We start from the raw sequence: 27,941 nt of genomic DNA on the forward strand, positions 1-27,941 counted from the left end.
CTGAAGGGAGACCGTGGGAGGATCAGGGGGAGACTGCAGAGACCGCGCCAGGAGGGGGTAAGTATATTCGATATTCACCTGTCCCCGGTCCACCGCTGCTTGCTGCCGTCTGCTGTGTCCTCTGTCAGTGACGTTTAGGCAGTAGAGGGCGCAGTGACGTGGTTAGTGTGCGCCGCGCCCTCTGCTGTCTGAACGTCACTGACAAAGGACGCGGCAGACAGCAGCGATGGATCGGGGACAGGTGAATATCTCAGGTGCTGGGTCCTGAGCCAGCGGCAACACCGGCAGCTGTCCCCCCTAGTGCGCCGGTGTCCCTGCCTGCTGAGGACTCAGCACCTGGCCCCTAGGGACAAGAGGTGAGTATGTCATTTTTTTTCTTGCAGCAATATATGGGGCAAAATCTATTGAGCAGCATATGGGGGCAGCAAATGGTGGACATAATCTATGGAGCATCTTATGGGGCAGCATATGGGGGCATAATCCATTGAGCATCTTATGGGGCAAAACCTATAGAGCATCATATGGGGGCAGCATATGGGGTGCATAATCTATGGAGCATCTTATGGGGGCAGCAAATGGGGGCATAATCTATGGAGCATCTTATGGGGGCAGCAAATGGGGGGCATAATCGATGGAGCATCTTATGGAGGCAGCATATGGGGGCATAATCTATTGAACATCTTATGGGCCAAAACCTATAGAGCATCATATGGGGGCAGCATATGGGGTGCATAATCTATGGAGCATCTTATGGGGGCAGCAAATGGGGGTATAATCTATGGAGCATCATATGGGGTAGCATATGGGGGTATAATCTATGGGGCATTTTATGGGGGTATAATCTATGGGGCATTTTATGGGGGCATAATCTATGGGGCATCTTATGGAGCAGCATATGGGGCATATTATTCTATGGAGCATCTTATGGGGCCATTATTAACCTTTGTGCAGCATTATATGGGGCTCCTGATTCAATATGGATATTCAAAAACATTTAACCTACTGATGTCTCAATTAATTTTAACTTTTATCGGTATCTATTTTTATTTTTGAAATTTACCAGTAGCTGCTGCATTTTCCACCCTAGGCTTACACTCGACTCAATAAGTTTTCCCAGTTTCTTGTGGCAAAATTAGGGGGGGGGGGGTCGGCTTATACATGAGTATATATTGTACTACTAGCCTGCAATTTTTTTTTAAGTTCTCTTATTCTCTAGAAGCTACAACCTTTCTATTTTTACCCTCCAGTTTCTCTCCCTCCCTTTTCCATAGGGTTATTTAGCAGGAGTAATTTTATCCCTTGCTGCTGACAAATTTGTAGACATATTTGAGCAGTTTGAGAATGAATGATCAAAGCAGTAGACAGAAAATTATTATTAAGTGGGAGTAAAGAAAAAAAAAAAAGCACATTTCTCTAATAAGAGATTACCAAGCTTTATTTTTTCATCTTCACTTGTACTGTTCAATTATGTGGAAATAAATTAATATTTAAATTTGTGGCTTCATCTCTTAAATAAATATTTTAGGTCCACCCTGACAAACTTACTTAATTCATTTTCTATTTCCACAGTCAAATTGTTTGCATCCACGATCACTTTATACTCGGGTGCTGCTTCCACAGGTCCCATAACTGCAAGTCAGAAAAGAAAACCACATTAATACATAGATATAAACAATCGTAATATCAGAATGCTAAATCCTATTGAGCATCTTTGGAAAGAGATGAAACATGCCGTCTGGAAAGGGCAACCTTCAAACACGAGACAACTGGAGCAGCTTGCTCTTGAGGAGTGGGCCAAAATACCTGTCGAGAGGTGCAGATGTCTCATTGACAGTTACAGGAATCATTTGATTGCAGTGATTGCCTCAAAAGGTTGTGCAACAAAATATTAAGATAAGGGTACCATCATTTCGGTCCAGGCTTATTTCATGAGTTTTATTGTGTTAAAAATTCTGTGGAAGCATGGTTGAAAAGCAATGTCTGACTTTCATTTGTTCATATTCATAGATTTTTGATTATTACTTTTGTCAGATTCAAGTTATTTCTGTGACTATTGTGGGCTTTACTGTCATTAAACGAGGGGTACCAACAATTTTAACCACGTGTGTAATTCACACTGAATAGGAAGCAATAGCAAATCTTAAAATGCCATCACATCAGGAGAGGATTAAAGCTCGATCACCTTATATCCCCAACCTACTACAATGCAGGATATCAATAAAGGAGTTTTGTCAGCTTCGTCTGCAGGAGCACAGCTACTCCCCAGCCTCCTGCTCACAGACATCATCACATTACATGCACGAACAGTGCGCTCTAAGATGCGGCAAAAAGAAGCAACTTTACCTCTCCAGCTTCAGAAAAGTGCAGTCACAGAAGTTGACCGACTACAGAAATCAGAGGAGTGATTACAAGCTCTATAGAAAAGAGTTTACAAGCACTGCACACTCTGCCTATGAGTCTGGCCACAAATGACATTGCATCGGTGGCCAGTAACCTTGGGTACGAAAATAATCCGTCTGTTCTTGAGAATGAAGACCATCTTTAAAAGGAGTTGTCCGGTCCAATATGATAAGTTTGCAGTTACTCTGTGTGACTGCAGACTTATAAATCCTCCCAGTGTACGAGCTTCGGGAATTTGCTGGTTTCTGAGTCGCGACCGGAGAGTATGTTTGCATTATACATACTCTTGACCAAAACCCAACTAGTGGACGCGGCCTCACTCCATACACTTATATTGAGCCAAGCTTGTGGCCACTAGTCGGCCACGTCCACCAGACGGCTGCGTCTCCAGTTGGGGTGCGGTGTCGGATCAATACAAGTGTATAGAGCGTGGCTGTGCCCATTAGTTGGGTTCTGGCAGGGGGTATGTATAACGCATATATACCCTTTGGTCTAGGCTCAAAAACCAGCGAATCCCCACAGTCTGCAGTCCGTGTGCTGGGGGGGTGATTCATAAGTCTGCAATCACACAGAGTGACTGCAGACTTATTATTTTGGACCGGACAACCTCTTTAATAAGTACATTTCAAAGTTGCTTGTCTTTACAAGAGCTTTGCAATTGTCACCACTTATGATGTTGGGGATAACCATTTAACAATACCTTCAGATGCTTTTGGTTGTCTTTTGACATATTCATCGATCTTGTCAAGAATGTCTGAAAACTAAAAATATTAATCAAATTAGAATTCATTTTATTTTCAAACAGTTTGCTTTTAGTGGCTGATATTTTTCAAAGACAAAAAAAGAAACATCCAGGAGCCAATGGAACAAAAGTCACGGTATTTAAGGGTGTTTTCACATTCTTTAAAAACTTGCCCGAACGCACCAATAGAAATATTTAATATCCGCTGTCCCAGCTCAGGTCTTCCAATTGCCAGATTGCAGCAGTGCCATCTAGTAAACCTCATGCGATGGTCGAAGAAAATCACTGACCTCAGGGGTCTTGTGCCAAATACAATGAATGCAATTTTTGCTATTTTGTCAGTATTGGTGGGTCCATGGTCAAGCATTTTAACTTTTTTTTTTTTTTAAACTTGCTACAGTGAATCATGATGATCATTAATGGAAGTAGTTATTAATCTTGCACTGTCTGAAACACTAATGAAGTGAAAAAAAGTCTACTCAATAAATAGGTTTTCTGTACAACGCACAATTCTTCAGAGGATGGGCTGCCATATGCAGGCACTCTTCACTATGGTTAACAAAGGTTTAATCCGGGAGAGTCCCAACAATGTATATTGCACAGAGTTAGCCTATGGCTAACACCTTCTAAATCCACATCCAATAATCCAAAAAACGCTCACTATAATGTGGCAACTGCTAGGACTTCATCCCAGATTCCCTAGATAATTCTGATGGTCTAACTACCCGCATTAAAGCACCACTCTGTCGTTTTTTTCTTCTTCTCATGGCTGGAGTGGTGCTACTAATCTAAGATCCCTGACCTTAGTCTTCTACGTACTTCACCTTTTATCGGCGCCTCTCCAGCCTTGTGGAGAATTCTTTTAACCACAATTTCTGACTGCCTAGAATTCAGGAGTAACGGTAACAAGAACTCAATGTAAGAATATAAGCGCTAGAGTAAAGCTCTCATAGACAAATTGAAAAGTGACCTCTGGATCACCCAGCAAACACTGGAGCGAACTGGCAGGTCACAAACTGCTGGAGACAGAACGAAGCGGCGCCGATAAAAGGTGAAGACGGTGGCGGGTAAACATAAGACTGCGGCAGGGACCTTAGATCAGGAGTACCACTTCAGAGGTAAAATAAAGAAAACAAAACGCTGGAGTGGTGCTTTAACAGTGTAGAGAAGCATCTCAAACTCTCTCTTTCCAGTTATGCCCACTGGAGGGGCGAGGCAGTCTGTAAATCAGGGTGACAACTATCAAGACTACTACTGAGATTACAGTAACAGCCATTTGTCTCTAGTGCTATTGTAATGAAGGTAAGATGTGAGGGCAGAATAGGAGTGTTTGAGAAGGGGGCAGTCTCTGCCTCTGCCCCTCCACATGGTGGCTGTTGCCTGGAACAATAGGACTTGGTTTATAGAAGTCGGAAACCTTTATTCACTATGGTGATTATGATGAATTTTGGTTCTATAACTATATTCTGAGGTTAATGTAAGAGAATGAAATATAAACATAAAGGAAACTGTTACAATAGGCTGCATGTGCTTTAAACAGTTTATTATACAGTTCACACCAGACAAGTCTCATCAATTCCAGAAAAGGTTTATAATGGCACAGACATTTATAATCACACTTGCAAGTTTTGAGAAGGGCTCTCTGGTACACTTCAAAGAGAATAAATAGTAATGTGCAACATTTTTTGCCTTGTCCTCAATCTTATGCTGGGGGCCAGATGCACAACGTCCTGGGAAGGAAAGGGGTGGAGGTTGAAGGCCACATACTTCAAAACAGACCCTCTGCTCCTTGGGGGCAGCTGCGGAAAATAGTGGCGACTCATCAAAGCTTTCTTGCCAGATTTCTGTAGAAAAAAGGCTTTGAAATGTCAAATTTTTTTTTTTTTGCACACTGCGAGATTACCCAGCCCCAGATATGACAAAGGGAGCAGGGCTTGGGCAGAATGGAGTATGATGACCCCAGCCTGTCAGATTTAGGAGGAATGGCATCTTTTGCTACACCACAAATCTTACTCCACCAGAAGCACAGAGGTGCACGCCACTAAACGACTTGCCCAATTCACTGTGCGTCTCTTATTTGCTCAGGAGCGTCCGTCCCAATTCGCTCCCTGATCAAGTCCAGCAAGAAAATCACGGATCTTGATGAATCGGGCCCATTGCTCTGAGGCTTCTTGGTGTCTGGATATTGTATATGATGGTGCCCAAAGGAAAGCCCAAAAATGGAGAAAAATGAGCACGTGGAGTGCTGGTGTGACGCTCGTCACTTCTCATGTACAAGTCATGAGGCTGGGTAGTCAAGAGGTCAAAAACCAAGAGGATTCATCGTAATCAAAGGGACAAAACAAAGGCATACTCAGGTCCAAGGTCAGAATTCCTGAAAAGATGGTCAAAGGCAAAGTCCAGAGTCAGGCAACAAAGATCAAGTGCAGGAACACAGAACAGAGCAAGCCCACACCATTTGAGCAAAACTGCCCAACCTTGACATTTTGCCTTGATCCACTTCCTTCCCGGAAGTTTGACTTCGGACTGTGACCTGACTAAGCCTTTGCCCTGTCCCTTTGTATATGATGATCCCTCTTGGTATCTGACCCCAAACATCATGACTACCCAAGCCACAAGGGTTGTCCGTGAGTAATGACTAGCGTCACAGTTGGGACATTTACCAAGTGTTTTTCGGCTTTTCTGAGACTCACCTGTTTGCTATCCCATAACTTTGCTATACTTTTCACTGATTCAGCATTAAGATCCACCTGCATCTCTTCCTGCACTTCTTCAATGGTATCCAAGTCATCCTCATCTATTAAGTTGTCCTCTTCTTCCTCTGCAGCCTCCTCCAGATCAGCTAGCAATTCATCCGCCAGAGACATGTCTTATCACTGTGAAAAATGGCAAAATTCATAGCAGGATTAGGCGCTATAGCATTAATTCACTCATAGAAATTTTTTTTTTATCGTTATTGCTATGAATGCAGTAATACATCAGTAACCAGAATATACAGCTTTTATGTTACACAGAAACCCTACAAAAAGTGTCGCAGCACCACACATCATGTAGACAGTGCAGCAGCACCTCCACATGCGTCCTATAACCAGGGCAGCAGCACCTCCACACGCGTCCTGTAACCAGGGTGCTGGCGGCGGCAGCACCTCCACACGTGTCCTGCAACAAGGGCGGCGGCTGCACCTCCACACGCGTCCTGCAACAAGGGCGGCGGCTGCACCTCCACACGCGTCCTGCAACAAGGGCGGCGGGAACACCTCAACATGCGTCCTGTAACCAGGGTGGCAGGGGGAGCACCTCCACATTCGTCCTATAAGTTCTAAGTCTTATCCTCCTATATATTCAGACATAGCTTGGGGATAGCATTTATGCAGGGGGCATTTATGCACACTTTATCCAAGTACAGTTTATCAAAGTACTGGCAGTTATAACATGGCAGTTAGACAAGGCAGGAGACAGGTAAGACATTTATATACATCTACTCCCTGTACATTTGGAGTACAACAAATATATACCATATGCATTTGTGTAATTTTAATCCTGGCCGCTGCATTCACACACATCCACCGCCCTGGCATTAACTCTCTACACTCCATCCACATTGGCCCCTCGCTTCTTTCCTCTCCTATGTATAGCACTCATGCTCTTTTCACGTTGTTAAACTGCACAGATCCAGTCAGTCCCACCATTCAACAACAGAGACGCTCTCACAAATCACTTAACCATCTGCTCACTCTTTCTATCCTCCTTCTCCTAGTCGCAGGAGACATTGCTCCCAACCCTGGTCCCCCATGTTATAGAAAGTCAAACCTCCCGACTGCTACACTCAGAAACCCCTGTAATCTTATTAATATTCCCTGCATGCCATCTGTCTCTCTTAATTGTGCACTTTGGAATTCTCGCTCAGTGTGTAACAAACTCTCCTTCATTCATGACTTTTTCCTTTCTAATTCTCTTAACCTCCTGGCTCTTACTGAAACCTGGATCCAGCAGTCAGACACTACCGCTGCTGCTGCTCTTTCATACGGGGGGCTTCACTTCTCTCATACCCCAAGATCAGACAATAGAGCTGGTGGAGGCGTTGGTCTGCTCCTATCACCAAAATGTACCTTTCAGGTTATCCCTCAAGTACCCTCACTTGTCTTCCCTTCTTTTGAGGTCCATGCCGTCAGACTCTACACCCCCTTCTCCATGCGAGTGGCGGTGGTGTATCGTCCTCCCGGCCCCTCCCATCAGTTCCTGGATCATTTTGCCACTTGGCTTCCACATTTTCTCTCCTGTGACATCCCTACCCTCATCATGGGTGATTTCAACATCCCCATTGCTCTTCCCCTCTCACCATCTGCTACTCACCTTTTATCTCTAACCTCCTCATTTGGCCTTTCGCAGCTTACTAATTCTCCAACGCATGAAGACGGAAACTCCCTCGACTTGGTCTTCTCTCGGCTTTGTGCAGTGGATGATTTTGCAAACTCCCCTCTCCCGCTCTCTGACCACAATCTTCTTTCATTCTTTATCAAGAACTGCCATGCTCCTCAGGTCACCCCCACTGTCCATACTTATAGAAACATACAGGCCATTAACACCCAGAAACTTCTGAAGAACTTGCAGTCTTCATTGGCCCCTATCTCCTCCCTCTCCTGTCCTGATTCTGCATTGAAGCATTACAATGAAACACTTCAAAGTGCCCTGGATGAATTTGCACCCCCTATAAATAGAACACCACAACGCAGACGGCGACAACCCTGGCACACGGTGCAAACACGTTTCCTGCAGCGGTGCTCCAGGTGCGCCGAACGTCTGTGGAGAAAATCCAATCTACCCGAAGATTTCATCCATTTTAAGTTTATGCTTAGAACATACAACACTGCCCTTCACCTCTCCAAACAAACCTATTTCAACACCCTCATCACCTCACTGTCCAATAACCCGAAACGTCTCTGACACTTTTCATTCTCTACTCAATCCACCACGGAGCTCCGAGCTGACGATCTGGCCAATTACTTAAAAGAAAAAATTGACCAGATCCGACAGGAAATTATCTCCCAATCACCTCATACCATGCACTGTCCTCCCTCCCCCACTGCATCGAACTCACTCTCTGATTTTGAACCAGTCACAAGTAAGCAGGCTCCTTGCATCTTCTCGCCCAACTACTTGCACCAGTGACCCATTTCCGTCACAGCTCCTTCAGTCCCTTTCCCCTGCTGTCACCCCTCACCTAACTAAAATATTTAACCTCTCTCTTCTGGTATTTTTCCCTTCTCATTTAAGCATGCCATCATACATCCACTACTTAAAAAAACCATCCCTCGACCAAAACTGTGCCGCTAACTATAGACCTGTCTCTAATCTTCCCTTCATCTCTAAACTCCTGGAACGCCTGGTCCACTCCCGTCTTATCCGCTATCTCTCAGAAAACTCTCTTCTCGACCCTCTCCAATCCGGTTTCCGCTCTTTACACTCCACTGAAACTGCCCTCACTAAAGTCTCTAATGATCTGCTAACAGCTAAATCAAATGGTCACTACTCCATGCTAATTCTCTTGGATCTCTCTGCAGCATTCGACACTGTGGATCATCAGCTCCTCCTCACTATGCTCCGTTCCATTGGCCTCAAGGATACCGTTCTCTCCTGGTTCTCCTCCTATCTCTCCGACCGCTCCTTTACTGTATCTTTTGCCAGTTCCTCCTCCTCTCATCTTCCCCTTACTGTTGGGGTCCCCCAAGGATCGGTTCTAGGTCCCCTCCTCTTCTCCTTGTACACTGCCCCTATTGGTCAAACAATCAGTAGATTTGATTTCCAGTACCATCTCTATGCTGATGACACCCAATTATACGCTTCTTCTCCTGACATCACGCCAGCCTTTCTAGAAAACACCGGCGATTGTCTAAACGCTGTGTCTAATATCATGTCCTCACTATATCTGATACTGAACCTGTCAAAGACTGAACTCCTGGTGTTTCCTCCCTCTACTAATTCATATATACCCGACATTGCCATTTCTGTGTGTGGTTCCACTATTACTCCCCAGCAACAGGCCCGCTGTCTTGGGGTCATACTTGATTCCGAGCTTTCCTTTGCCCCCCACATTCGATCACTGGCTCGCTCTTGTCATCTGCACCTCAAAAACATTTCTAGAATTCGACCTTTTCTTACCTTTGACTCTGCAAAAACGCTTACTGTTTCTCTTATTCATTCTCGTCTCAACTATTGTAACTCTCTTCTAATCGGTCTCCCTCTTACCAAACTCTCCCCCCTCCAATCTGTCTTGAATGCTGCAGCCAAGATCATATTCCTCACCAATCGTTACACCGATGCCTCTACCTTGTGCCAGTCATTACACTGGCTACCCATCCACTCCAGAATTCAGTATAAACTTATTACCCTCACTCACAAAGCCCTCCATGGCTCAGCACCACCCTACATCTCCTCCCTTGTTTCAGTATACCACCCTACCCGCGCCCTCCGTTCTGCTGATGACCTGAGATTAGCATCCTCTATAGTCAGAACCTCCCACTCCCGTCTCCAAGACTTTACACGTGCCGCGCCAATTCTTTGGAATGCACTTCCCAGGTCAATACGATTAGTCCCCAATCCCCACAATTTTAAGCGTGTCCTGAAAACGCATTTATTCAGACTGGCCTACCACCCCAACACATTAACCTAATCTATCCCTGTGTGGCAGAGCCAAAAGTTTTACCATAACCAGGTTCCCCGCATCATGTTCCCACATGCTTTATGCCTCCATTAGCCCTCTGTGTCTGTACTGTTACACACTTAACATTATGACTGGTCCATACAATCAGGGTAACTGTTACCACCCACCTTTCGTGTCTCCCTCTTTCCTCATAGACTGTAAGCTTGCGAACAGGGCCCTCTTTCCTCTTGGTATTTGTTATAATCTACGGTATGTGATTATTGTTATGCTGTAATGTCTATTGTCTGTACAAATCCCCTCTGAAATGTAAAGTGCTGCGGAATATGTCGGCGCTATAAAAATAAAATTTATTATTATTATAACCAGGGCGTCAGGGGGAGCACTTTCACATGCGTCCTGTAACCTGGGCAGCAGCACCTCCAACGCGTCCTGTAACCAGGGTGCCGGCGGCAGCACCTCCACACACGTTCTGTAACAAGGGCGGCGGCGGCAGCACCTCCACACGCGCCCTGTAACCAGGGCGGCGGGAACACCTCCACATGCATCCTGTAACCAGGGCGGAGGCGGGGGGAGCACCTCCACATTCGTCCTGTAACCAGGGTGCCGGCGGCAGCACCTCCACACGCATTCTGTAACAAGGGCGGCGGCGGCAGCACCTCCACACGCGCCCTGTAACCAGGGCGGCGGGAACACCTCCACATGCATCCTGTATCCAGGGCGGCGGGGGGAGCACCTCCACATTCGTCCTGTAACCAGGGCGTCGGGGGGGAGCACCTCCACATTCGTCCTGTAACCAGGGCGTCGGGGGGGAGCACCTCCACATACGTCCTGTAACCAGGGCGGCGGCAGCACCTCCACATGCGTCCTGTAACCAGGGCGGCGGCAGCACCACCTCCACATGCGTCCTGTAACCAGGGCGGCGGCAGCACCTCCACATGCGTCCTGTAACCAGGGCGGCGGCAGCAGCACCTCCACATGCGTCCTGTAACCAGGGCGGCGGCAGCAGCACCTCCACATGCGTCCTGTAACCAGGGCGGCGGCAGCAGCACCTCCACATGCGTCCTGTAACCAGGGCGGCGGCAGCAGCACCTCCACATGCGTCCTGTAACCAGGGCGGCGGCAGCACCCCCACATGCGTCCGGTAACCAGAGCGGCGGCGGCAGCACCTCCACATGCGTCCGGTAACCAGAGCGGCGGCGGCAGCACCTCCACATGCGTCCTGTAACCAGGGCAACAGCAGCACCTCCACACACGTCCAGCAACCAGGGCAAGAGCAGCACCTCCACCATCATCCTGTAACCAGGGCAACAGCAGCACCTCCACATGCGTCCTGTAACCAGGGCAACAGCAGCACCTCCACACCTGTCCTGTAACCAGGGCAGCGGCGGCAGCAGCACCTCCACATGCGTCCTGTAAACGGGGGCAGCAGCACCTCCACACGCGTCCTGTAACCAGTACAGCCCCATATTCTGCCATGATAACGCTCTGAGGTTATATCCCACCAGCAGACAACAGCGCAACATTTACCAATAGCAAGAAACCTGGTAAAAGATGGCAAAATTTGTCGCACTTCTCTCTTCAAATAGAACCGGAAGTTGAGGCACCAAAATATGACGCCACTGCAGCGACAGCATCCGGAATGCTATCTGGCTTTCCTATTGGTCAGCACATGCGCATTTGTACTCACACGAACGCCGAGAACGATTCCATTGGCGTATCAATTGATGGTTTTCTTTTTGTATAGCATAACTTTATTTGTATAAATCAGTGTTGTTTCTATCACGCTGCACTTGGGAAGAAGGATAGACAATGTGAACAGGTACGCGCGGACACAGCGGAGGAGGACACGGTCTTGTCCTGTGATGTCAGGGTAATGAATGGAAGTGGCTTTTACCAGTGATGCTGCTCGTGTATATCACAGGGACGTTTGTTGTGTCTGGTTGTCACCCCGCTGATACATCTGTAGTAATATCCCCCCTAGTGCCACTGTTGAAGAACGTGACCCCATAAAAGTGTGTATGGATTGGAGCACGTGGGAGAGTAAGGATAGATCCGTACGGGATTATCACGATTCTCCGCATGGATCTGTACAAGAAAAGTCTGCAGTGGGTCCTGGTGCCGGCTAAGTAGGCGAGAGGGGTAACATCCGCTGTGATTACCAGGCCTGTGGAGTCGGTAAGCCAAACCTGCGACTCCGACTCCTCAATTTCCCTTACACCGACTCCGACTCCGACTCCCACACATATTGCTTATATTTAAATGAAAAATTTATTGTAGTACAATGTGAACCTCAGACATTTAATCATTTTTATGATCCAATAATCAAGATATTTAGATAGAACAGAATATATATTGGTGTACTACCCGGTTTTCATTCTTTTTGGTACAGATACGATATGGATAGACAGATATGGATAAATGGATAGATAGAGCAGATTTCTAATCTGCTTTTGCTATTGAAAACATTATCTATGAGCTCAAAAACCTTTCAGGTGATGCGGTTTTTTAAAAAGATGATCAGCTTTTGCAGCTGAAAAACGTATCCTCAAAAAACACAGGAAAAACGCTGTGTGTGAATGTAGCCTTAGATCAGGAATAGAACAGCCATTTATAGGACATTTCATAACTTTCCCAAACTCCTATGAAAAAATATTCAGCACATCCTGCATTGAATTACTGTACCCAATTTATTATATATTTTAGGAGTCGGAGTCGGTCCATTTTATACCGACTCCAACTCCGACTCCACCAAAATGAGCACCGACTCCGACTCCACGACTCCGACTCCACAGCCCTGGTGATTACCGCCACAAATCTGCAGCAAGATGTGAATTAGTGGCAGGATTCACAGGAGGATTAGTTGTGGATTCTTCCATTCTATTGGCGCCACAAGTAATGTCACCATGCACTGAACACATATCTGTGCTATTCCTTCATTTGCCTTAAGTCACACAGATTAGAGGTTGTCAGTCAAGCAGGAGGATATAGAGCAGGCGTGACAGAGGCTTCCGATCTACCGTAGCTCTTCATCCTCATTTGCATATCAATTCCAACTTTTATTTCCTCAGTAACTGAGGAACCATGTAAAGGTATCACTGGACTTGCCTTTAAAGGACTACATTCACATATAGTTTTGGAGGTGAAATCCTGCTAACAGATTCCCTTTAAATCACCAATTCACAGGATACTTACTAAGAGCATGATCACTTGGGGTCCAGCTACTCAGACCCCTGATCCCAAGAACAATGTCAATGAATGGGGTTGTCTGGTTACAACTTATCTCCTATCCACAGGAATGGTTGGCAACTTGCTGATTAGCTTGTGTCTCATTACTGGAATCCCCAACCAGAACAGGGAACTTTTATTCAGAGGTAAGATGCCCGACTGCAGCTCCATTCATTCTCTCTGAGGCTGTTGGAAAAAAGGTGAGTTCGGTGTCATAAAGAATGAATGGAGCAGCGGTTAAGCTTCCACACTGCCGATAAAAGTTCCCCATTCTATCAATAGGTGCAAGGGTCTGTGGATAGTTAATAACTTGTTTTCACGGGACCCCCGTTTTAAGTCTAGAAAATCCCTTTAATTGTTAAGGTGCAGGTGTGTCCACTGCTGCACTCACTATCGATTTAGACAATGAACTGAGCAGCTGTCACATATGCTCACTAAACTAAATAGATTCTGGTTTGGCTTTTATCCTAGGTCATGTGGCAAGGCTTCTTGAAGGGTCAATATTGATTTGTAGGATTGCTACTTCCAGTAGGTGGTGCTAGAGTTGTAATCCTCTTCCTCTCTTAAGAGGCAGTTTGCATATTTAATTTCCCAGAGGGGCATTGCATGGCCTATAAGTCTCCTTACTCTGACATGCCAGGCCTTGCTCTCTACACAAGGAGAAACCTTACAACTTAAATCCCAGTTCAGAACCTCTCACCTGGCCAAATCAGATCTCATACTTTGCATTGATGAGGGACAATACACCGAAACGTGTACAAATAGAGATTCTGATTTGGCTTTTCTTTAAAAATCACATGGCAAGGCTTGTTGAAGGGTTGATATTGACTTTTAGAATTGCTACTTCCAACAGGTGGCACTATAGAGTTCTAGTCCTCTTCCTCTCTGAAGAGTCAATTTTTGCATAGCACCTTTCAAAATCCAAATTAGTGAAGCCTTCAGGAAGATGAAGGTTGTGTTGGTCTTCGCACTGTATAACTCTAAAATTCCTTTTTTTAGTGTTTTAGAATTTCCTTCATGGCTGCTGTAAATTTCGAGGAGTTTTCTGTGCCACCAGGATCTGAGCTTGCGCTTCCACCTCTGTTTGGTGGTAATATATTAGAAAGTGAATTGGAGACAGAGGTTGAGTTTGTTGATGGTGGCCTGAGCGGCGACAACATACAAGACGAGGAGGAAGAGGAGGCGCAGCAGCACATGAGAGAGCTCAGTAGGCGAAAGTTCCTCGCCTTGAATCGCCGCTGCAAAGAAATTGAACAGGTTCGTACATGACGATGCTGTTGCTGCCGTCTTGCTTTAATTTAAATGTATTGATTCATCATTCGTGTATGTGTGTGTGTATATATATACACACTTGCTTCTCACAAAATTGGAATATCATCAAAACATTAATTTATTTCAGTTCTTTGATACAAAAAAATTAAACTCATATTAGTCATTACAAACAGAGTGATCTATTTCAAGTATAATATATATACAGTGCCTTGCAAAAGTATTTGGCCCCCTGGAACTTTTCAGCCTTTTCCCATATATCATGCTTCAAACATAAATATGCCAAATGTAAATTTTTGGTGAAGAATCAACAAGTGGGACACAATTGGGAAGTTGAACTAAATTTATTGGTTATTTTAATTTTTGTGGAAATTCAAAAACTGAAAAGTGGGGCGTGCAATATTATTCGACCCCTTTACCCCAAGGGTGGTTTGCACGTTCATGACCGCGCCAATTTTTACAATTCTGACCACTGTCTCTTTATGAGGTAATAACTCTGGAACGCTTCCATGGATCCCGGTGATTCTGACATTGTTTTCTCGAGATATATTGTACTTCATGTTAGTGGTCAAACTTCATTCATAAAACTTGCGTTTATTTGTGAGAAAAATGGAAATTTGGCAACAATTTTGCAATTTTCCAACTTTGAATTTTTATGCCCTTAAATCACAGAGATATGGCACACAAAAATTAATAAATAACATTTCCCACATGTTTACTTTACATCAGCACAATTTGGGAACCCAAATTTTTTTTGTTAGGAAGTTATAAGGGTTAAAACTTGATCAGCGACTTCTCATTTTTACGACACCATTTTATTTTTACGGACCACATCACATTTGAAGTCACCTTGAGGGATCTATATGATAGAAAATACCCAAAAGTGACACCATTCTAAAAACTGCACCCCTCAAGGTGCCCAAAATCACATTCAAGAAGTTTATTAACCCTTCAGGTGCTTCACAGGAATTTTGTGAATGTTTAAAAAAAAAAAAATGAACATTTAACTTTTTTTCGCAAAAATTACTTAAGGTCTAATTTTTTTTATTTTAAGCCTGTTTCACACTTCCGTTTTTGTGTCCGCCAAACGGATCCGTTTCCGTTTTTTTGACGGAAACGGATGCAAACTGATCCGTTTTTAAAAAAAACGGATCCGTTTTTTGACGGATCCGCGGTAACCGCTAATGGAAGTCTATGGGACCAAAAAAAACGGATCCTGCAAAAAATGGCGGATCCGTTTAACGGAAAACAACGGATTTTGACGGATTTGAAAAAACGGAAGTGTGAAACAGGCCTTACCAAGGATAACAGGAGAAATTGAACTGCAAAAGTTATTGTGCAATTTGTCCTGAGTACGCAGATACCTGATATGTGGGGGGGGGACCACTGTTTCAGCGCATGGCAGATCTCAGAAGGGAAGGAGCGCCGTTTGACTTTTTCACTGCAAAATTGGCTGGAATTCAGATTGGACGCCATGTCACGTTTGGAGAGCCCCTGATGTGCCTAAACAGTGGAAACCCCCCACAAGTGAGCCCATTTTGGAAACTAGACCCCCCCCCCCCCCCCCCCCAAGAAACTTATCTAGATATGTGGTGAGAACTTTGAACCCCCAAGGGCTTCACAGAAGTTAATAACGTACAGTCGTACAATTAAAAAATCATATTTTTTCCAAAAAAATGATCTTTTCACCCCCAATTTTTATTTTCCCAAGGGTAACAGGACCACAAAAGTTAATGTGCAATTTGTCCTGAGTACGCTGATACCCCACATGTGGGGGTAAACCATTATTTGGGCGCATGGCAGAGCTCGGAAGGGAAGCAGCGCCATTTGACGTTTTTGGCTGGAATTGAGATCTGACGCCATGTCGCGTTTGGAAAGCCCCTGATGTGCCTAAACAGTGGAAACCCCCCCACAAATGACACCATTTTAGAAACTAGACCCCCAAGGAACTTATCTAGATGTGTGGTGAGCACTTTGAACCCCCCGTGCTTCACAAAAGTTTATAACGTAGAGCCATAAAAATAATCATTTTTTTCCACAAAAATATTTTTGCCCCCAATTTTTTATTTTGCCAAGGGTAACAGGAGAAATTGGACCCCAAAAGTTGTGCAATTTGTCCTGAGTGGGCTGATACCCCATATGTGGGAGTAAAGCACTGTTTGGGCGCATGGCAGAGCTTGGAAGGGAAGGAGCACCGTTTGACTTTTTCAACGCAGATTTGGCTGGAATTGAGATCAGATGCCATGTTGCGTTTGTAGAGCCCCTGATGTGCCCAAACAGTGGAACCCCCCCCAACACACTCCTAACCCTAATTTCAGCCCTAACCCTAGGGAAAATGGAAATAAATACATTTTTTTTTAATTTTATTTTTCCCTAACTAAGGGGGTGATATAGAGGGGTTTGATTTACTATTTATAGCAGGTTTTTATGTTTGGCAGCTGTCATACGCTAAAAGACGCTTTTTATTGTAAAAATAGTTTTTGCATCACCACATTGAGAGCTATAATTTTTCCATATTTTTACCCACCGATTCATGTGAGGTCTATATCTAATATATAAAGCTCAATGTGGATGTGTATGTATGTCCGGGATTGGCATCCGCACCGTCGCAGCTACAGCCACAAAACTTGGCACAGTCACACGTCTGGACCCCGAGAGCGTCATAGGCTATGTTGTGAGGCGAAATTTTAACCCCGTGCGTTCCAGTTCACCAAACAATTTTGCCCATATCTACAGTTGTGGTAACTGAGGCCTATTATTATCGTTTCTATGGTGTTATCGTCCTTTGGTAAAGCTGGAAATAACACAATTTATTACCGTGCCAACACAGACCACCCTCTGACACAGACTGCAGGGGGAGCCCAGTATCACACAGGATAGGATTAGATACACGGCTCAGCAGTAAGTTTCACACAGGATAGGATCAGATACACAGCTCAGCAGTCAGTGTCACACAGGAGAGGATTAGACACATGGCTCAGCAGTCAGTATCACACAGGATAGGATTAGATACGCAGCACACAGTATCACACAGAATAGGATTAGATACACAGCTCAGCAGTCAGTATCACACAGGATAGGATTAGATGCACGGTTTTAATGTGCAATATAATCATTATAATTTGTTATAACTAACCACAGTTGGTTACTATGCCGGGCTCTTCAGCTAGTACTGTGTGTGTGTGTGTGTGTGTGTATATATATACACACACACACACACACACACACACACAGCTCCAGGATAAATTAAGGGACCACTGCAAAATTTTTAGTTTGTCTGATTTTTCTCTTTATAGGTATATTTTTGAGTAAAAAGTAAATGGCTCTTCTATAAACTACTGGCAACATGTCTTCGAATTTCCAAGCACTAAATTCTGTATTTTCAGAAAATGAGAAATGGCCAAAATAACGAAAAAATGCAGTGCTTGCAGACCTCAAATAATGCTAAGAAAACAAGTTCATAATCATTTGGAAACAACAATACTAATGTTTTAACTCGGGAAGAGTGCAGAAATCAGTATTTTATGGAATAACCATGATTTTTAATCACAGCTTTCATGCGTCTTGGCATGCTTTCCACCAGTCTTTCACACTGCTTTTGGGTGACCTTATGCCACTCCTGATACAAAAATTTAAGCCATTCTTCTTTGTTTAATGGCTTATAACTATCCATCTTCCTCTTGATTACATTCCATGACGCTCACTGTATCCCTCTGCTAGTAAAGCCAGAATTGAGCCCTTCTTTGCCTCACTCAAGACTTTTCTTTTCAACTCCTTTGGCATGGTTGTTATTTTTCATTCCTATTACTTTTGGGATATTAATAGCACTTATTTTGCCATCCAGCTTCTCCTATTGCAAGAGGATTGTGAACACCACAGCAGGGTTTTTTATACTTTCCTTCGTTAAATAAGATTTGTTTCAGGTGATCACCTAATCAGAAGCACATTAAGTAGAATGAGGTGTACTCTGGTAGGAATTCAACTGACACTGGAATGGAATGGCTGTCAGACATGTAGAGAAGCTGATTTTTATGTAACTGTGCAGTGGTCTCTTAATTTTTGCCAGAGGTGTGCACACATACACACCTCTGGCAAAAATTATTTGAGATTATTTTTTCGCAGGTTGATGAATTTTGTTGATGAATTTTTTTTCTTCCACTTTAATTTTTTTTTTGTGCCTTCTAGAACAAAAAAGTGACACGATCCTTTAGATTGCCTACTTGAAGATTAACATGTGACAAACATAAAACTAGACAGATATTTCTACTCCACTTGGGTATTGTAAAACAATTGTGCCAAAAAAAAAACAAATAGTGACATTTCAAAAAGAATGAATTAAGCAAAAAACATCCTTAAGGCTGTGTGCACACGTTGCGGATTTTGATGCGTTTCCGCAGCGTTTTTGGACGCGCGGAATTGCATCAAATCCGCAGTGTAGTGCACCACTAATGTTAATCTATGGGAAATGGAGATTTCTTTTGCACATGCTGCGGAAAAATACGCGGGGATTTGCAGCGTTTTATTTTCTGCAGCACATCAATTCTTTTTGCGGATCTGCAGCATTTCTGCACCCATTGAGTCAGGCAAATCCGCAGCAGAATCTCAGGTTTAAAAGATCTGCGGATTTGCTGCGGATGTGGGTGCGAGAAACACACTATGTGCGCGCGGGGGTCTGCGGGTGTGTGTCTCTATGTAGGCAGTCATTGTCTGATGGGACTACTAGTCCCATCCGGCTATGCCTGCTACAGTGACAGCTAGCCGATGATGGGACAGTAGTAGTCCCATCATCAGGCTAGTGTGTTCAAGTGTGAAAAAAAACCAAAACATATACACACAGAGTATACATACTCACCATATAGCTAATCCCCGACGCCCTTGATCACCTGTAAAAAATATAAAATAATAAAGCAATAGCAGTAGTAACGATTGGGAATGAGGGATGGTCACCACCTGAGCCTGTCCCTGCACTCACCTAACGCCCTGTGCGGGTCCTTCCCCCCCACCAAACTGAGGATCAGGCGACACTCATTACTGGTGGAAGAAAGGCGATTCCAGCAGCTAAATAGGAAAGGGTTCTGTGGAATGCCGACCACTAGAGGCAGTAATAGCAGACACTATAACAGCTGTTAGGAAAGGGCTGGATGTTTTCTCCCAATAAATGGCATTGTGGGTAATAAATCTATTGATACAGAATGTAGACCTGATGGAGAATGGTCATTTTTCAACCAATGTAAATAATTTCCACAGTAATACCCCTGATTATATAATAAGATGCTGTTTGGTTTTCTAGGTCAATGAGAGAATCCTGAACAGACTTCACCAGGTTCAGAAGATAACACGAAAGCTAAAACAAGAAAGGAGGTTGGTACTTTCCCATCACGCTAATAAGAGTAGACCCCGTACACACCACGCTGTATTCGTCTGTCCAAGAATAGAAGACCTCTGATGGGTCAAGGTCCTGCACACAGGTCATGTGTGAGGCAGATCTCGATTCCCTCCTGTCTTTCCATCTCCTCCTTCGATCCAGCAAGTCGTTATTTTTTTTCCCCCAAGTATGCTGAATTATTGATCCCACCACCCACAGAAGAGGGGACCCTTTTGGACACATTAGTGGAGGGCTATATTGCACAGATCTCATTCTCTCTTACTTTATACATATTTCAGATGTCTCATGAAAATCTTGGACTCCTATGGAGATGATTACAGACAGAGCCACCTCACCTTCCTACTTGAGGTATAACTTAATATGAAAAAGTGCATGCTTTATTTAAGCCATAATTAAGTGTTATCTGACTTCATCCAAGATAGCCACCGTCACCTGCAAACCATCCTAGGCATAAACAAAGACAAGCTGCAGCCTGAAGAAACAGCTCCAGATGTGTCTTGACATGTCAGGCAGAAGAGCAGCATTGCAATCTGATCTGCTCACTCCCAACTAAATAGGAGATAGAATGGCTTTTTTCCATCTCCTGGTCACTGTTCCCATTGTAACCCTGTCAGGTGGAGTGTGCAGATCTATTATTCTTGGTCACAATCTTCCTCCTTAGCCTGACAAGGAAAACACAGTAGTTTGAGCTGCAGCCTGTCCTAATGCATAACGGCTCCCCTCTGCACACGAGAGACCAGGCACATCAAGAATCCGGTTTTTCCCTCCCCCAGTACTGGATTCACATTTACACTGCTCAGTACTGCTGTATAATGTCCTAAATGCTGCTTCTCTTGTCTGTACTACAGAAGGAGGAATCCCTCTGTTTGCTGTGTATAGGAGACTTCTTCACTCCAATGCTGGATTCACAGCTAAGCTGTTCAGTACTCCCGTATAATATCCTAAATGTTGCTGCATCTTCTGTCTGCACAGCAGCAGGAATCCCTCTGTGTGCACTTTGCATAAGAGACTTCTTCATTCTAATGATGGAGTCACAGCTGCACTGTTCAGTACTCCTATAGAATGTCCTAAATACTGCTGCTCTTCTCGGTCTGTACTACAGAAGCAGAAGTCCCTCTCTGTGTGCTGTGCATAAGAAACTCCCTCATGACAATGCTGGATTCACAGCTACGCTGCTTAGTACTGCTGTGTAATATCTTCCTTGCTGCTGCTCCTCCTCAGTCTGTACTATTGAGAAAGAAGCAGGAGTCCATCTCTGTGTGCTGTGCAAAGGAAACATCATAGCAGCTAGTCCCATGCATTAGCTCAGAAAGAAAGAGCTGGAGCGCGCAGTGAAGATACAGGTGCCATTCAAGCCAGTAATCGTGTTTCTCTTCACGTACACTACAGATTGTTATAAAAAGTTATCGGAAAGTGAGGTGCTTTTTCAATTTTAAACTAATTAGTATTCGATTTCTATACATTTACTAAGTTAGCTTGATTTTTTTTTTTTTTTTTTTGCAGGATGAAGGCACCCAAGCCTGTAATACACCCACCCCAATAAACTCTGAAAATGAATTCCCAGATAATGAGGACTTATCGAGGTGTCTAAGCGGACCTCCCCTTGGCTTAGAGGCTACCAGTCCAGAAAGCTCATCTCTTGTAGAAGGACCACCAACTAAAAAAAGGAAAAAGTTCAAAGAGGAGAAAGACCATAGGAAAAAAATAAGTCCATCTCTTCTTCCATCAGAGCCACTTTTAGCGCAGGTAAAGCTTTGCATGGTATACAGTAGGCTTTCCCCTAAAAGAAATGTCATCAGAAAATCACTTATTGTTTACATCAGGTCTTTATATTGCATGTAGATTTTAACCCCTTCACGACATGACATATATTTAAGTCATATGTCGTGTTCCTCCCTCTAGCTGTCACGTGCAGGTAAAGATGTGTGTCCTGATTTAATCAGCTGTCATGTGCCTTTAACAGTCTCCACCCGTGCCTGTTAACCAGTTAAATCCCGCTGTCAATCTCTGTCAGCTGGATTTAACATGTGCCAGCCGGAAGAAAGTCATGAATCCCACCCTTTGGCGCCCGCGTCAAGTGATTGTGGGGCGCTAATGGGTTGTCTTGACAGCTGCAGGATCTGCAGAAGACCCCTAGTGCCTGTCATTACAATACTCCTGTGAATGCTGGCGTTCATAGATCGTAATTTTTGCTATGTATAGCAGTGCTGGAGCACAGGTGATTGGATGAATGTAGATTCAAGTCTCCTAAGAGGACTATTAAAGTTTAAAAAATTGTTTTTTTTCAAAAATATGAAACAGAAATGTCCAGTCTATCCAAATATAAAGTAATCAGATTGGTAAATGCCGAAACAAGAAAAAAAAATTAAATCGCCAGAATTATGTTTCTTTTGGCCGCCGCAACATTGCAATAAGAGATGATTAAGAGATCGTATCTACCCCAAAATGGGATAAGTGAAAACATTGGTTCAGGGAGCAAAAAATAAGCCCTCACACAAACCCATATTCCGAAAAGTGAGAACACTACAGGTGTCTGAAAATGGAGACAAACGCAAAAATTTATTTTCTTTATTGCTTCATTGGAGGACACAGAGAACCATGGGTGTATGCTGCTGTTGCTAGGAGGCGCTGACACTAGGCAAAAGGAAAAAATAGCTCCTCCCCAGCAGTATACACCCACCGACAGGCACTAAGCTACCCAGTTTAAGCTTAGTGTCTAGGGCATCACGCCAGGCGAGTGGTCGCTCACCACCACCGTCTTCAACCAAATATGTCAGAAATAGGGCACCTCGGACGTCGACCTCATGGCGTCTCGGGAGAACCACAAAGTTCCACTCTTCGTGGCCAGGTCCCGAGAGCCTTGGGCTGCGACGCCCTGGTGATTCCATGGTCCCAGTTTCACCTCCCCTATCTTTTTCCGCCTCTCCTCTTGATTCCGAGAGTCTTAAAAAAAGATAAAGGTGGAAGAAGTTCCAGTTCTTCTCATTGCTCCAGACTGGCTAAGACAGGCCTGGTGTGTGGCGCTAGTGAACATGCTCATGGACGTTCCCTGGAAGCTTCCAAACCTTCTCTCGCAAGGCCCCCCTCTTCCACCCGAGTTCTCGGTCTCTGAGTTTAATGGCATGGCCATAGAGGCCGCAGTCCTAAATGAGGCCGGTTTTTCTTCCAGGGTTATCCAGACCATGATTAAGGCGAGGAAACCAGCATCCTCACGCATCTACCACAGATGTTGGACAACCTTCTTCCGGTGGTGCTAGGATAACAGTTTGTTTCCAATGTCCTTTTCTCTTCCGTCCATCCTTGGCTTTCTTCAAGCGGGCCTTGATTCTCATCTATCGCTCAGTACCCTTAAGGGTCAGGTATCCGGTCTGTCAGTCCTCTTCCAGAGAGATTTGGCTTCCCTTCCTGAGGTGAAGACTTTCACTCAGGGGGTTGCCCATCTGGCTCCTCCTAGCCATCCTCCTGTCGATCCATGGGCTCTCAATCTTGTTCTAGACGTCCAGCGAGCTCCCTTTGAGCCCATCCAAGATATCTTTCTCTCTCCTGTCTTGGAAAGTGGCCTTTCTAATCGCCATTACGTCTATCAGGAGAGTTTCCGAGCTAGTGGCACTGTCGTCTTGTTCTCCCTTCCTGAATCTGCACCAGGGCAAGGTAGTCCTTCATCCTGTTCCTTCCTTTTTGCTCAAGGTGGTGTCTACCTTTCACATCAATGAAGACATCGTCCTTCCCTCTCTATGTCCTTCTCCTGTTTATCCACTGGAAAAGTCCCTCGACAAACTGGATCTGGTCAGAGGTATTCGGGTGTACCTTTCTCAGGCCTCTAAGTCTATGACTGCCCTTTGGATTCGCTCAACGATACTGGAAGCATACAGTGTTCAGGGCAAACAGCCTCCTCCGGGAATGAAGGCTCACTCCACCTGGGCTGTAGGTGCTTCCTGGGCCGTTCGTCACCAGGCTTCGGCCTTGCAGATCTGCAAGGCCGCAAGCTGATCGTCGCTACACACCTTCGCAAGATTCTACAAGGTTAATACCCAAGCCTCGGCTGATGCAGGCCTGGGTAGGAAAGTTCTGCAGGCGGCAGTTTCTCACCCGCCAACCTAGGTTCCTTTCTCTTTGCTTATATTTTCCGTTTCCCCACCCTTGGGACTGATTTTGGACGTCCCATGGTTCTCTGTGTCCCCCAATGAAGCAATAAAGAAGTTTGTATGAAAAGAGGGATTTTTGGTATTTACCCTAAAATTTTTCTTTGAGCCTTCATTGGGGGACACAGCACCCTCCCTGATTGTTTGTACTATGGTTGGCCTACGTGCCGTTGTTTTGAGTTGTTACATATGTTGATCTTCTGGTTGTTTCTCCTACTGCCTTAACACCAACTGAGTAGCCTAGTGCCTGCCGGTGGGTGTATACTGCTGGGGAGGAGCCATTTTTTTTCCTTTTGCCTAGTGTCAGCGCCTCCTAGCGACAGCAGCATACACCCATGGTTCTCTGTGTCCCCCCACTGAAGGCTCCAAGAAAGAGATTTTATGGTAAGTACCAAAAATCCCTCTTTTCATACAAACTTGGGAATTTTTTTCACCACTTACCATATATACTCGCGTATAAGCAGAGATTTTCAGCCCATTTTTTGGGGCTGAAAGTCCCCCCTCGGCTTATACACCAGGGGGTCAGCGGGGGAGTGGGAGCGGGGATGTCAGATCATACTGACTCCCCCGGCGCGTCTCTGCAGCCCTGCCGCTTCTCGCACGGTCTCCCTTCTGCGGTCACGTGGTACCGCTCATTAAAGTCATGAATATGCACATATTCATGACTTTAATGAGCGGTACCACGTGACCACCGAAGGAAGGGGGACCGTGGGAGAAGCGGCAGGGCTGCAGAGACCACGCAAGGAGAGGGGTAAGTATAAGCAGTATTCACCTGTCCCCATTCCAACGCAGCTCGCCGCTGTCTGCTGCGTCCTCTGTCAGTGACGTTCAGGCAGCAGAGGGTGCGATGACGTGGTTACTGCGGGCCGAGCCCTTTGCCTGAGCGGTCACTGACAGAGGACCTGGCAGCGAGCAGCGTTGGACCAAGTACAGGTGAATATCTCAGGTGTCGGGGTCCTGAGCCAGCCGTGACACCGGCACCTGTCCCCCAGCAACGAGAGGTGAGTATGCCTTTTTCTTTTTAATTGAAGCAGCAGCATCTTATGGGGGCAATCATGAACTGTATGGAGCATTATATGGGGCTCCTGATTCAATATGGATATTCAAAAACATTTAACCTACTGATGTCTCAATTAATTTTGCTTTTATTGGAATCTATTTTTATTTTTGAAATTTACCAGTAGCTGCTGCATTTTCCACCCTAGGCTTATAAGCGAGTCAATAAGTTTTAACAGTTTTTTGTGGCAAAATTAGGGGGAGGGTCGGCTTATTCACGAGTATATACGGGTAAATAAAAAATAAGTATACATATTTGGTGTCTATGAACTCGTAGTGACCTGGAGAATCATAATGGCAGGTCAATTTTATCATATAATGAACATGGTAAATTAAAAAAAAAACCTGAACGATTGTGGAATTCCACTTTTTTTTGCAATTTCACAGCACTTGGAATTTACCTGTTTTCCAGTACACTATATGCTAAAAGCAATTGTGTCATTCAAAAGTAGAACTCATCCGGTGAATAGTAAGCCCTCATACGGCCATGGCATGAAGGGCTTAAGTTTTTATTTTCCATATCACAATCTGGATTAAAAATAAAAGTAAGACACTGCAGTTTTCACGCCGACCACTAGGACTATTAGACTTCCTGTCTTTAATGAATATGTTATATTAATTAGACATTAGTCAGTGTCCCCTACCAGTCTCAAGAACAGTAGAATCCAATCTCGCTTTCAATGATAAGGATCTACAGGACTAACTCCTTAATGACCCAGTGATTTTTCTGTGTTATTCTTGTGCTTTCATCTTTCTCTTCCCTATTTCAAAGAGCCATAACTATTTATATCTTTCCTTCAACAGCCATACAAGGGATTTCTTTTTTTTTACAGGATGATTTATAGTTTTCAATGACACCATTCAGTTTAACATCTCCCAAAAATTCCAAGTGTGATGAAGATTGTGGAAAATAAAAACCCAAAAACCTACAAATAACATTTTTACATCTCATTTTAACTTGTCAACTTGATACTCTAGTTGAGGACAATGATAGCGATTCCAAACTTTTAGGTTTATTATTTTAATTTAAAGGGAAAACTTTTTCATTACATGCACAGTTCTTACCATCCTTGAGTCCAGCTCTGAATCTCTGCCGCTGCCCCAATGTCCACTGTGTGGAGACCCACTAATGCACGTACTAGTACATCCAATGTCATTGTTGAGAGATGCCTTCCATTCTGCACAATCATTGTCATTTCGATCAAGAAGAACATATCCAACAGTGGCGCCATCACATGATAAAAGGATGGACGTAGAATAAATCTCTATATATAAGGCCGGTTTCACAATTCCTGATATTTCTGGTACCAGAAAAAACGGTACCGGAGTCATCCGTGTGTCAATTTGTCACATGTGTGGCATCTGTGAGCTGTTCGTGTCTTGAAACAATTTGTTTCAATGTTAACCCTATGACTTTTGAAACGCACACGGATGGCCATCCGTGTGCGGTACGTGTTTACATGGACCCATTGACTTGTATGGGTCCGTGCTGTTGCTCAAAAACGGACGTCAGCGTGTTTTGCACATGGACACACGGTTTGTGAAAACACGCTGACATCCGCATAGACCCATTCATTTGAACGGGTCTACGTGTGTCAGTGTCTCCGGTACTTGAGAAAACTGTCACCACACATCCCGGAGACACTGACGTGAGAAACAGGCTTAAATGTCAGATTATTGAATAAGTAGTCAAGTTATTCAAGACTGGACTCATCCTTTCTTACCAAAACCACTTGATTGACCAGTGATCTTAAAGATTAGCTGCAGCTTTTGCCTGAGCCAATTAAACAGTAATATGGGTTTGCTCATGATGGGGTTTTCAGTAACCCTCAATTCTGCCTCGCAGAAGTTAACTTGTTTACACTGGTGAACCCCTTTATCGCCTATCCACAGCATAAGTGATAATTGAGTGGTCGGTGTGGATCTGCTCCAATCGGCAGAACAGGGAGCTTTTATCCCTGTTGCAAAAAGTTGGATGCCCGACCGCCGCGTCATTCATTCAGTGATTCTGCCAGAAAAAGCCACACATTCCATAAAGCAGCAGTCGGACATCTAACCTTTTGCAATGGGGATAAAAGCACCCTGCTCTGCCGCTCAGCGCGGGGCTCAGAGGTCAGACACCCACCAAGCAGTCTGAATAGGGAGCGTTAATGCATTATTTCCTTCCTCCAATCCTCCTGTCTATATCGCTCTGTTCCAGGTTAAGATTGAAGAGGATTATTTATGTGATGGAGAAGAGGAGCTTAATCTTAGTTGGCGTCCTCTCAGCCCACGAGACAAGATTCTGCAATACACAAAGTTTTCCAGCCCGGATTTCGATTGATACATAAATCTACAATGTGATTACTATAGAAGTTGTGCCTTCAGCCGCCCGGCAGCCATCGTTCAGACTGGCAAGATCAGGCGGAATTCTGAATTAATGAACGAATGCGCTAATTTCTAGAAGTCTGTGGTCGGCGTCTCTGTACCCGGATTATATATGGACGGTGTCAGACAAGAGAAGCCTCCAACGCCTCGTTGTGACGTCTGTACATAACTGATCCCCTGCTGCCCCTCCAGATACATTTCACTTCCGATGTGCCCTGTTATTTCAGCCATTTATCTGTCCGCTATTTCAGTACTATGAGAGGGGATCAGTGCGGTGCAGATCCGGCTTTTATACTTTTCTATGTGGATGTAAATGTTTTCTGTGCAGTAAATGTAGAGCGTCCGTGTGCGCACATTTCATGGTGTCCAATCTTATTTCTGTACATTGCGACTTCCCTCCTGGTTTAATGGCCATACATCACTATGCAGAACATTTTCTTATAACTACCGTATATTTACAGAAAGTCATGACGCTATAAGTACAGAGATTAGAGTCCTTATACTATATAACAAACCTCACGCAGCCAACTGTGCATTAAAGGGGTTGGCCGCAATTTTTTTTTTTACTTAATTGCAAGTATTTGAGGCAACAATTCACTTTTGCAATTGGGTTTGATTAAAAAAAATTTTTGTACCATTTGCCTTCTATCGCCGCTGTGTTGCACTATTTATTTCTCACTGCAGAATGAGGTA

General features: G+C 44.5%; 2 protein-coding genes across 8 annotated transcripts in view; one reads left to right on the forward strand and one right to left on the reverse strand.

Annotated features, from left to right (window-relative positions):
- Window positions 1-13,016, reverse strand: part of PRPF31 (pre-mRNA processing factor 31) — a 41,241-nt gene extending 28,225 nt beyond the window's left edge. Inside the window, exons 1-4 of one of the 4 annotated variants that reach the window (XM_073571061.1) lie at window positions 12,996-13,016; window positions 5,836-6,018; window positions 3,101-3,161; window positions 1,546-1,629 (exon numbers count right to left, since the gene is read on the reverse strand). In XM_073571061.1, coding sequence (XP_073427162.1) covers window positions 1,546-1,629; window positions 3,101-3,161; window positions 5,836-6,009 — 319 coding nt within the window. In that variant the 5' untranslated portion in view covers window positions 6,010-6,018; window positions 12,996-13,016. Of the gene's footprint in view, window positions 1-1,545; window positions 1,630-3,100; window positions 3,162-5,835; window positions 6,019-11,165; window positions 11,290-11,330; window positions 11,478-12,995 lie in introns of those variants that run through there. The other 3 variants (XM_073571057.1, XM_073571058.1, XM_073571060.1) reach the window with 3 other exon arrangements.
- On the forward strand, window positions 11,480-27,603 carry TFPT (TCF3 fusion partner). 4 transcript variants are annotated; one of them, XM_073571062.1, is made up of 6 exons: window positions 11,480-11,622; window positions 14,028-14,285; window positions 19,588-19,658; window positions 19,962-20,031; window positions 21,187-21,429; window positions 27,082-27,603. In XM_073571062.1, the coding sequence occupies exons 2-6, from the start codon at window positions 14,046-14,048 to the stop codon at window positions 27,202-27,204; spliced, it is 747 nt and encodes a 248-aa protein (XP_073427163.1). In that variant the 5' UTR covers window positions 11,480-11,622; window positions 14,028-14,045; the 3' UTR covers window positions 27,205-27,603. The 4 variants fall into 4 exon arrangements, with proteins under 4 accessions (XP_073427163.1, XP_073427164.1, XP_073427165.1 ...); XM_073571063.1 differs by having other exon boundaries at window positions 11,537-11,673; XM_073571064.1 differs by lacking the exon at window positions 11,480-11,622 and adding an exon at window positions 11,852-11,978.
- The last annotated feature ends 338 nt before the right edge of the window (window positions 27,604-27,941 follow it).

The sequence above is a fragment of the Dendrobates tinctorius genome, unplaced genomic scaffold (genome assembly GCF_039654945.1).
Source record: "Dendrobates tinctorius isolate UK_male_01 unplaced genomic scaffold, ASM3965494v1 ptg000028l, whole genome shotgun sequence".
Lineage (NCBI taxonomy): Eukaryota > Metazoa > Chordata > Amphibia > Anura > Dendrobatidae > Dendrobates > Dendrobates tinctorius.